This window comes from Convolutriloba macropyga, chromosome 15 (assembly GCF_964194025.1).
Source record: "Convolutriloba macropyga chromosome 15, txConMacr16.3, whole genome shotgun sequence".
Lineage (NCBI taxonomy): Eukaryota > Metazoa > Xenacoelomorpha > Acoela > Convolutidae > Convolutriloba > Convolutriloba macropyga.
Window position 1 is genome coordinate 27050177 of NC_134482.1, and position 12100 is coordinate 27062276.

Here is a 12100-nt window from a genome sequence, read left to right on the forward strand (position 1 = left end):
TCGACACAGCCTGACTATGAGGCAGAATAAGCCATACTAGGGGCTGAATTAAACAATCTTTGTTTAGTTATGATCCGAAATAGTGGCACAAATGTATGATGAGACCGTGTACTTAACTTAACGTATGGGAGGGTACCCACCCCAAACAATCAATTGTTGTCACATATTTCTATACCACTTCAAACGAGTATACCCATACCCTCATATAGGGAAATTGGTCGGTTTCAATCTAATATATAGTTTGTATTCATCTAGGAAAAACTTTTTCTGTAACTGTTAATTTGATTTTAATCCTGTATATTCACGTCAATTGATTTTTAATTTTTCTCAGTTATTAGACTCTGTCAATAGTATGTGTGAGTTCAGCAGCCATCAGATTTGTATCTGTTTCGTTTGCTGCCTGACACAGAACACAAGGAGTGCAACAAAATGAAGCAATTGCATCCCAGCCTATCTCTCCGTGGATTCCTTTCTTTTCACGAACCTATAAAATACCAAATGTGAGTTCCCGTGTTGAGAAATAGCGATGAAACCGACGACAGGAGCGTCCCTTTCGTCAGTTTGTGTCGATTTCGTCGTTTTTTTAAATGTAAGTACTGTCGATTATCGTCGTTTTCGTCTGTATCGTCGACAATTTATGTAATAAGTGCCTATTGTTGTCGTTTTTGTCGTTTTCGTCGTTATTTATTGAAAAAAGTGCCGAAAATTGTCATTTTCATCCGTTTCATTGATTTTGTAGTTTCCTTCGGTAAATTAAGTAAGGAGTGTCGATTATTGTCTTTTTTGCTGGTATCATCGCTTTTTTTGTTGGAACTGTTGATAACAGAGGATGCGTTCTGAAGTCGAGCAGTCCGCTCAACTTCCGATTAAAAAAATGCGAGAGATGACCGGAATGAGCGGAAATTTGATCAAAATGAGCGGGATTGCTGAAAAAAGAAGATTCTGGAGAAAACAAAAGAATGCAGTTTAAGCGGAAAAAATGCAAGGAATGTGAAAAATTTGAGGAAAATAAATATAGATATAACTTAATGTAAAGCCTTTTTTGTAGGAGAGACACAAAAACTTAACAGGAATTAAACTTAATTTTACAGGTTATAATTATTTTTGTTAAATTCTGCGTTTCTGTGTTTTACTTTTGAAATATTTAAACTTATAACCTCATTGTTTTAAATGTTCTTTATATGCTTGGTTAAAAAATAATAATATTGAAATTCTTGTTTGTTTCATTTTTGAATTTGTAATTTTCATGATGAGAGGAATCAAAACAAGTAAATTTTTTGCAATTCCTTTCAAATCAATAGTTGTGAGTTGTAGACCATTTTAAACAATTGCCTACATTGAAACTCTTGTAAAAAAAAAGTTAAATAGTTGAAAAAAATTCCAATTTTTCTCATTGTTCCTTTGCTAAAAGCTTTTCAGCCATCTCGTTTTTGCCTTATTCCTTTATCACTGGAACACTCCTCAAAAAGTATTCCTTTATGCGACAGTTTTTCCGGGGTGAAAACGCATTATAAACAGTATCCAGATAAATTTTACTGAGAGAAACAAGAGAAAAACAAACTATATCAACTACTACTCTAATTCTGTGCATGTTTATATTTTGACCTCAGAGAACACATTCAATGCTCAATTAATTGTGTTAAACAGTGTTAAATTATCAATAGTCACGATAAAGTCTAACGATAAGCGTAAATCATCTGAGTGTTGCTATTTTTGTCCGATTAATCCCCTTGCTACGTAGTCAGCATATTATAATTTCACTAGTTCAAATTTTGGTCTGTTAAATTTGAAATCTACCTTCAAAATATTTTTATAACTATCGAGAACAATTCAAATAGTTTTCCAGATCTTACTTTCCAAATATGCTCATTGTAAACACATGACAAGGATGATCTTTGTCCTCTAAAACCTTCAAAAAATTTTCTCCTTTTTCTAAGCTAATTATTTATCTCATTACGAGGCAAATGCCACAAACGTCAAATTTCCAAAGATGTCGTTATTTGGAAACAAGTGGCAACAATTCGTGACCACTATTCATTTTGTGCAAACATTTTGCAAGTTCAAATAACATACTAATAAAACGATTTTGAGCATAAAAATGGCCTAAGATTTTAATACCTGACATTTGATGTTAATTACTTGACACGAAATTCCAAATTTTAATTGTTCTTGTGAATATGGGCAATTGCAAAACTGCTAATTATCTTCCTAATCCACAAATAGTATTGCGAAGTTCATTTATGAAATTCACCACCAAAGAAACTTTCTTTCTTATTGGTCCACCTAACACTATCTTAGTTATTAGATGTGGAAATGAATTGCTCATCGTGAAGACTAAATTCAAAACCATTAAGTTTCGATGAAAATTTAAAACTAATTTGTTTTCTGTTACTAGTTCTCCCATACGCTTATAATCCTAATGTTAATACATGGTGCTGGATAATTTTTGCCAGAATATAACAATGCTATTGAAATATTTCGAATCATGGTATTTTTTACTATCATATACAGAAGCATTTTATATCAGCTTTAGGGTGTTCTAATTTCACATGAACTCACTGATCATTCCTAATTTGACCATCTTAAGAAAATTTTCGATGGTATTCTCGCATAGAAATACAATACATGCTCAGGAATAATTTTGACAAATCAACCAAAATTCAGTTTAACATGCTCATTTTTACGTAGTAATATTGAACAAACTATTTCAATCTTTAGATTTGATATAGCTTAATTGAAGCTTCTTTGTGCCAACGCTAAAGACAGTCCGTTTGAATGCATTTTATAAATAAATCAATAAAATTAAGTTAAAATTCGAAACTTCATTTTTCGATGTAATTTTTAGTCAAAATATAAAAACAGCGGGAGAGCCGTTCGGTGAAATGATTTAGCAAAAAAAGGACATTGTATCTTTAGAATTTCGTTTCTCCAATAATTCGAATAGTTAAAATCCTTATAATGCATTACAACGAATTTTAGATGCGCTTGTCAATTGGGCTAAAAAAAATTTGCAATTCATAAATGTATAAACTTTTTCAAGGTATTATGGAAAAAATGTTTGCCGTAAAATACAAATGCAGGACTAAAATTTATGCAAACTTTTTCACACATATCAAATCAAGGAAGTTTAGAGTGTTGGATATTATACTGAAAATAGTATAATTTTTTCTAATTGTTTCACAATGTTCGCGTATTACAAAAATTTCTATAAAACTGAACCGTTCTTTAACTGCAGAAAAAAACCACTTAAATACTTGTTAATTATATGTAGATCTACTTTCAGACTAATATGTGCATTTTTTCGATAAAAAATATTTTTTTTGTACAAAAGCAAGGCGAGCTGCTTCGTTGCGTTGCAATCATATGACTATGGAAAATTTCTGATCTTTTCCGTTTGTGTCCCCCCAGTATGTTATGCGCCCACCAGATACAGAGTACGTGCCATTACATAGTAATTCATTATGTAAAAATTTTGCACGTGCATCTAGGGGGAGGGGGCGCAAATAATATGCACCCACTAAGCTGGGGGGGGGGGGGGGGGGGGTTTACAAACGGTAAAGATCCGAATATTTGATCGTGAAATGATGTCTGGTTTTTGTTGAGCGAGAAAAAGTTAGCTCAGGAAACTGATTTTACCCTAATAATTCATCTACCGTCTAATTATCTTCTCATGCTTTTAAAGAAATAAAATTTAGAGATTCAGAAAAGTAACTTCATAAAAACAAAACGTAAAATATAATACTAATGTAATTCTAATGTAATTTTGTAATTTTAGATATTCGCGCAAATTTTCACATTACGCTGATGATGACACATGTACAAAATATTTATCAAAATAATGAATCAGACCTTTTGATGTGCATTAATAGCTTCAATTTTAGAGAAAGGCGACCAAAGCAGTCATCTGGCAGATGAATACAATCTGATAGATCTGTTTTCAAAAAATGTAAGATTTTTATATCTTGAAAACTGAACGGAAAGAAAAAGTTGCAAAAAGACATTTAAAATTGTTTACAAAATTTAAAATCGCATCCTGCTAATAATCACCTAATCATCTAATCACCTATGTAAAATCACATCCTGCTCCTCTGTTTTTTTTAGTTTCGCTAACACGTGTTGAGAAGTAAATTAGAATTTCTATCATACGAGGAATAATGAATTGTTCACATTGTCAATGGAATGGTGCGATGTACCTTTTTACGAAGAACGATAGTCGATAACAGTCCAACTATTGGGATGAAGAAGGCTATAAAGTACAGCAGACACTCCTCTCCAATCGCCTCCGCCACTTTACCTGTTCACGAAAATTAATTTATCGAGAGTTCATGATGTCCAAAATAGTTTTTTGAACGCCCGGCTTAACGTTAAGCATTAGCAGTCAATTTGAATTTATTCTGAAATTAAAAAAAACTCTAGGTTTGATATTTCTGTATATCATAGAAAAGGATGACAAGTTGAGCTCCCTGCATGTAGTAGTAACCTCTAAACAAGGGTTGAGCAGTTTACAAAAGAAACAGAGTTGTTTACAAAAAATATATAAAGTTTGGGGTTTTAAAAAACAAAAAAACATAATGTTGGGTTATGGGTTTTCGTAAGCGGAATATAAAGCCTTTTTAACTAAGTAGAAAAAACTAATTTCTCAAAATGAGAGAATAACAAGAATGATATATCACAGTAGAATTTAGAGATTTACAGGAGAGATCTGATTATTAGATCAAGATGGTGATTTGATTTTCGGGAAAAAAAAGGACTCAAAAATCAGCTGTATATATACCCAATATCAGTGTGAAAAATTCAAGATACAAAATTAATCTTAGCACCACGATTTATAGTGGGGGTCGCAAGGGTTACCCAATATGGTTTGCTTCTGCAAATCAGTCGCAAAGGGAACCATAAATGGAATGCATTTGCACTTTTCTGAGAATTCATTTACACTTCCGGAGATATCATAATCATTTAATACATGCTGGGAAGATTTTACATCAATTAATCTAACTCTAATAATAGTTATCTAGAATCATCAGTTTGAACCGAGGATTGATTCACAGCACCATTTCTTGAAGATTCATTTATATCAGTATTGGTGACTTGAATCAATTTACCTCTGTCAGATTAATTTGGTACGTTAAACTTTCTAAAAAATACTAATTTTAAGTCTTCAACTCAAATCATAATTCGAACATACCCACTTAGACTTGAGCTGATTGCGTAGAGTCTGTTCCCATCTAAACTGCTCTGAATGTTTCCACTTTTGGAACGGTAAGGACTTTGTGAAGATGTCCGCTGCCATTTTGTCTGTAGGAACGTAATGAATTGAAATAGTCCGAAATGCTCCGTCTTGTCCCAAATGAAGTGAAACTTTGTCTCGATGTGCTTGCTCCTCTTGTGCATGACTGCGTTTTGGCAAAGTCTGATACAACTTTGGTTGTCCTCTCCAATTGCTATTGGACGTTCCTGTTGGATGCCTAAATCATCTAGAAGTTGTTTCAGGTAGAGTGCTTTTAAACTGCTGCTGCCAAGCCCTGATATTCTGCTTCTGATGAAAAAATAGCAACTGTGGCCTGCTTCTTGACACCCAAGCTGAGTGCTGCGTGCTGAGTGCTGCTTCTTGACACCCAAGCTGAAACTCCCTTGAGGTTGAAGTAATAGCCCTTTGTTGATTTTCTGTCGTTCACATCTCCAGACCATTCTGCATCACTTTCTCCCACTAAATCATAACTAGCCTCTTTTGTGTAATTAAGTTTTTAAACTTTTGAACCTTGAAGATATCGCAGAAGTCGTTTTCGGCATAGCCAGTGTTCATGTGCCTGGACAGAATGTTGACTCTGAACATGATGTCTGGCCTCGTCTGTTTGGCCAGATAAAGAAGTCATCCAACAAAGCTTCAGTAGATCCTCTGATCCACTTCCTCGTCTCCGTTCTGTGCTGTCTGAAGTTTCAAATTTATATCAGCTGGAGTTCTTGAGGGTTTGCATTGATCCATTTGAAACCGCTTAAGCATTGTTTCTATGTAGCGTTCTTGGTCAACTGTGACTTTGCCCTCTTCTTGTCTGATTCTAAGGCCCAGAAACCAGTGTAGTCTCCCTCTGTCTTCCTTGTGCAATAATGCCTCCAGTGCCTTCTTGACACCGGAGATCACTGTCATACTTCTTGATGCTACTATGATGTCGTCAACCCAGACCAAGATGAAGGTGTGATCCTCTGCCTCTGATCTTGCGAACAGGCAGTGATCCTTCCAGCTTCTGGTGAACCCCTGTCTCAGTAGGAAGTTTACCAGCTCTTTGTACCAGTTGTTAGCAGCCCGTTTCAAACCATAAATTGATTTGTTTCGTCGACATCCTAACTTCTCCCCATCTGATCCGCGTTTTACAAAAAATCCTGCGGCTGTTCCAGATACACATCTTCCTCGATTGGTGAGTGCAGGAAAGCAGTGTTGACATCAAATTGACGCATCACATGGCCCTGCTATGCTGATAGCTGAAATAGAATCCTGAATGTCTCTGGCTTACAGGTAGGCGCAAACGTCTCAAAGCAGTCCAGTCCTTCCACTTGTTTGAAGCCTTTCGCCACATAGCGTGCTTTGTATTTGTCGACTTGACACTGGGTCCCAATTTCTTTTTGTAGACCCATTTGCCCGTTATGACGTCCCTGTCTGTAGGTGGTCTCACTAGGTCCCAAGTCTCGTTGTCTTGGAGTGCCTTAACCTCGTCATTCATTGCCTGGTACCACTGGTCCCAAACGTCAGCTTGCTTGGCTTCGTAGACTGTTTTGTGTTCTACATAGTTACCCTCAGTCACAGCAAGATGGGTCCTGACTTCTCCAAAAAATTGCGGAACATTCCTTGCTCGTGTCCCTAGTCTGCGCTCTGCCCTGTCCGCTTGCTCCAGTGCCTCTTCAAAGAAGCCAACTGTCTGTGAGAAGTCCTCCGTTTCTTTGTCTTCCAGTGACTCAGAGTCTCTGAGACTCCCTCTTGTTGCAGTAGATTCTTCATCCAGTGCTGCTTCCTCAACATCTGAGCCATCTGGTCTCAGTGTCGTTTCTTGAGTGTTCATGCTCTCTGCGTCATGCCACTCTTCCTTTATTGCAGTAGATGTGCCCTGCTCCTCTTTGTTGCCATCTTCTTGATGACCATCATCTGGGTGCCAGATCACCAGTTGCTGTGACCCCTCATCTAGTAGGTCAGGCGTCTCTGTGTTGTCACAAGCTTTCCTTCCAGTGCCTTGGGTTCAAGTTTGCTGAAATCTCTGTCCCGCTTCCTCATGAAGACTGTGCAACCGAAAATAGATAATTTACTAATTGAAAGCTTAGGTTTTATACCTCGCATCAGCTCTGCTGGTCATTTTTCTTCTCTTCGTCTCACAACCAAGTTCCTGATCTTTGTTGCGTGATGAATTGCTGCTCCCCACATCATCTTGGGAAGTCCTGAGTCAATGAGCAAACATCTTGCCGTCTCCAGCAGTGCCCTGTTGCACCTCTCAGCTAACCCATTCTGTTGTGGTCTGTAGAATGGTGTTCTCCTGTAGAGTGCCTGCATCTAAGCAGTATGCTTTAAACTGCTCTGAGAGAAACTCCTTCGCATTGTCTTGGCTCAGCTTCTTGGGCTGGCAAGGCTGGCAAGAGCTTCACTCTTTGCCTTAATCAAGTCCACAAACTCAAACTTCGTGTACTGGTCTGCAAACACAATGCAGAACCGGAACCCTGACAGTGACTCTACTCAGAAAGGTCCCAACACGTCTGTGAACACCCTCTCCAGCTTCTTTTCTGCTTGGGTTTCTGCCACTCTTGGTAATGGACTCTCTGTGATCTTGGCCAATGCGCACACATTGCCTACATCATCGAGTTCCCCCACTGTCTCTGGTGCATTCTTGACCACATCCGCTTGGTTCAAATGACCCAATTGTCTGTGCCACTTCCTTGCACTGTGAAGTTTCACGCTTTTGGAACTCATCTTGAATTCTAGAACGCTGCATGGTAATTAAAATTCAATATTTTCTGGTGTTAGTTTTACCCGAATTCCCTTCTGGAGTTTCATGCAGCTGTTTCCTTTTTCGAAAGTGAAGCTATGTCCCACACAGCCTCTGCCCACCAGTCTGGAAGCCTCTCCGTTGGGATTTCTGACCACTGATTGAATGGGCACAAGGTCCAGGAAAGCATGGATGTTCGTCACTATGTGATCTATACAACCACTGTCCACTAGCATGCCTGCTGTCTTCCACTGGGTAAGAGCTGCTCAGTATTCATCGTTTGGTCAAGCCAATGTTGGACACATTGCCATTGACTCCTCCTGGCCTCCATCTCTTTGTCTCTTGCACGCCCTGTCTAGGTGTACATTGTCACCACATTTTGTGCATTGTGCTGTCTCCTTCCTCCTGCAGTCCTTGGCAAAGTGTCCAGGGATCCCACACACAAAGCAGTTTGTTTTTTTTCTTGGGTCCTTTCCTGAAATTGCGCTTCACTGCCAGTGCCACTGAACTACTTTATCCCTTGTGCCTCTGTGCTGTACTCTCATGCAAGTTCTGCAGCCTTTTCCTCAACTCTGTGAAGTTCGTTGCCGGGTTAAAGCTTTCCTGTATAACAAAACTTTTATACCTCATTGGCAGACCATTGAGGAAAAGGCGTTGAAGAGGGTCTCTGAGACTGCTTCCCCTGTTTCTTGTAGCCTTGTGAGCAACTCCGGTCCTCTGATGAAGAAGATTACCAAATCCTCAGCATCCTCGAGCTGCAGTCGAGCAAGCTGTGCCACCAAAGTCACCACTGTCGGCGTCTCCACACTCTGAAATCTCTCTTGCAAAAGCTTCCAAGCCTTTGCTCCATCTCCAATGCCGTCATCTCCAACACAGTCTTGTGTCATCAGCATGAGGGTTGTTGCATCTAGAGTCAGTGCCAGATGGCACCACACATTGTTCCGTTTCTCCTTTATGTCTGCAACTTCCTTCTCATATGCATCCTTCAGCACCTAGTGGTTCTTCTTTTCATCATTGCTCGCCCCATTGGCCACTGGTGCAGGCTTGTTGGGTTGCTCCTCTGTCCCAAGTAGTGATTTGTAGAGTCCCTTCGTCTGCATCATTGCCACAAATCTTTTAATAAAAATATTATTATTATTAATAGATTTGTGGCAATGATGCAGACGAAGGGACTCTACAAATCACTACTTGGGACAGAGGAGCAACCCAACAAGCCTGCACCAGTGGCCAATGGGGCGAGCAATGATGAAAAGAAGAACCACTAGGTGCTGAAGGATGCATATGAGAAGGAAGTTGCAGACATAAAGGAGAAACGGAACAATGTGTGGTGCCATCTTTTGCTCCAGATTGGAAAGTCCTGTGCCTTTCATGTGTAGGTCAGCCGCTTCACTGTCTGTTGATCCGTTGTTGGTTGAGCAGGCAAAACAGTTGTGAAAAGAAAAGGTAATAAGCACAAAAGGATTATGACTGTCAACAACAAATTAGTTTTGTTTTAGAAATTAGTTTTAAGACTTAGAAAATTGCTGGGCCCACAACCTGTTGGGTTATGGGTTTTCACAAGTGGAAGATAAAGCCTTTTTAACTAAGTAGAAAAAACTAATTTCTCAAAATGAGACAATAACAAGAATGATATTTTACAGTAAAATTTAGAGATTTACAGGAGAGATCTGATTATTAGATCAAGATGATGATTTGATTTTGGGGATTAAAAAGGACTCAAAAATCAGCTGTATTTATACCCATTATCAGTGTGAAAAAGTCAAGATACAAAACTAATCTTAGCATCATGATTTATAGTGGGGGTCGCAAGCGTTACCCAATATGGTTTGTGCTTCTGCAAATCAGTCGCAAAGGGAACCATAAATGGAACGCATTTGCACTTTTCTAAGAATTCATTCATACTTCCGGAGATATCATAATCATTTAATACAAGCTGGGAAGTTTTTTCATCAATTAATCTAACTCTAATAATGATTATCTAGAATCATCAGTTTGAACTGAGTATTGATTCACAGCACCATTTCTTGAAGATTCATTTATATCAGTATTGGTAACTTGAGTCAATTTACCTCTGTCAGATTAATTTGGTAAGCTAAACTTTCTAATAATACTAAGTTTAAGTCTTCAACTCGAATCAAAATTCTAACACATAAAATAGATGCAGTAAAATCAGTATACAAATAAAATAGCGTTTTACTTCGCTTTGTATGACCCTTGAGCAGTGAAAAGTTTCAAATCTAAACAAAACTTGTGCATCCGAAATGGTAAAATTTTTCCACGTCCTCTTGCAGGTTCTATTTTTATATTATTGCAATTTTGAGAATTTCGAAGCTTTTCAAAATTAAACTTCCTACAATTTCATTGAATATTAATTTAATTTCTTTTCTTTAAATAAAAATAAAGCAGCAAAATAGAAAATTTCAAAATATTATTATATCTTTATATTTATCTTCAGTGTTGACCATAAAGTGCAATTCAACTTGTTTTGGTTAAATTCAATTACCTTTTTACCAACTGCGGGGAAACTCTAATATTATATTGAAAACTTGATATGTGAAACATATTGGTCGAGAGAAGATTAGGAAGGTTTTTCTAAACTTTGAAATTAAAAATTAAAGACCTAAAAAGTTGTTTTCCCATTTCGACAGTGAAGATTTGTTTCCATGTGTAACTTGTCTGACCTTCAAAATTCCACGAAGCATTTAATCTGGTAACTGATCTTGCAGTTTTATGAGATAGTATAAAAGTAACCTTTTTCTATTTTTCTCAAGCAGTCCGAGATTGAGAGGCAGTTTTTAGAATTCCTGAATTACATTAGATCACAACATGTGTCAATTAACGATGAATGCACTCACAACATTAGGTTTCAAGAAATTCATTAAAATGAAAAACGACACACTTTTGACACATGTCATTAAAGTTTAAGACACAGAAAAACAAAAAACAAAGCTAATGCATATTATTGGTTCTGAAAACCGCAAAGACATATAGAAGCTTTTCATGATTAAAGCGCAATTTGATATTATTCCAAATGTTGATACATTGAAACGAACATTCAATTTATCGTGCAGTTTGCTGTAATTGATGTAACCTCATTTTTAATTAAAATTCCATTCGTTTCAAAATTTTGTTCTCTTGGATAAAAGCTAAGGTTAAATTTCAGTGCCTCTTGTAAATCTGAAACTCGTTAATTTGACAAAATATCTCTAACTCTGTTTGTGAGATCTTAAGTTAGAAACTTTTAAAACAGCAATCTTTAATGTTTGTGATAGCAGATGTGTGTTTTATTGGTAACTAGTATATTTTGAATTTTAATTTAATGTATTCATTTGAAATCTAATTGCTATCTCATTGAGTTCCCGATACCTGATATCTGATATCTTTTATCTGAAATATTAGTTATTAGGTTTGAAAATTGAAAACTAGTTGAAAGTTGAATAGTCAAAAAGTATTTTAAACGAGTATAAAAATTTCTAATCTTTTTTCTCCGACATCAAAGGATGAAATCGGTTCAATTTTCCAGGGAACTTTTAAATTTACCGCTTTTGTTTTTTCCTACCGAAGATATAATGGTAATAAATATCTAACCAAATAGCACTACTAGCATCAATTTCCAACAACCCAAAAAATCCCGAAAATTGGAATAATTATTTATTAATTTTCTCATGATCTTTTCAAATTTTTCTCTGATTTGATGGAAAATGCATAGTTCTTGAATAGACCTTAAATTTTTTATTAAAAAAATGGTTTCATTTCGATAGGGAAATGTTAAAGCTAAGCTACTCGGTGAAACAAAATGAAGCTATTGTTATTTTTGATCGAAGTTTTATGACAAAATTTTTGCTTGCACATTCTGTACAATTTTGATAGTTGCGCAAAAAAACTAATTCTGTTCAAATGGTTTTACTTGAAATGTTGATGGTTATCTGTATAGAGTGTAAAAAGCTCATGACGACGTGAATCTTGCATTAATTGTCTCTCTTATAATATTTAACTCTTAGCTGCAATTTTTAGAAGAACTCTCTTTTGTGGTGTTTCTCATTAAAACTTTCTGAGTTTTTTGGTTTCAGTTTTGTTAAAAAAAGTATCACGTTTTCTCCTTCAACTTTTTGCAGGGTATTGTTTTACGCAAATAC

The 12100-nt window shown here is 36.6% G+C and overlaps 1 protein-coding gene across 1 annotated transcript in view; it reads right to left on the reverse strand.

Annotated features, from left to right (window-relative positions):
* Window positions 1–262: 262 nt before the first annotated feature.
* LOC142354291 (cornifelin homolog A-like) overlaps window positions 263–12100 on the reverse strand; it is a 12641-nt gene continuing 803 nt past the window's right edge. The window contains exons 2-3 of the mRNA XM_075406555.1: window positions 4194–4294; window positions 263–484 (exon numbers count right to left, since the gene is read on the reverse strand). Coding sequence (XP_075262670.1) covers window positions 335–484; window positions 4194–4294 — 251 coding nt within the window. The 3' untranslated portion in view covers window positions 263–334. The remainder of the gene's footprint in view (window positions 485–4193; window positions 4295–12100) is intronic.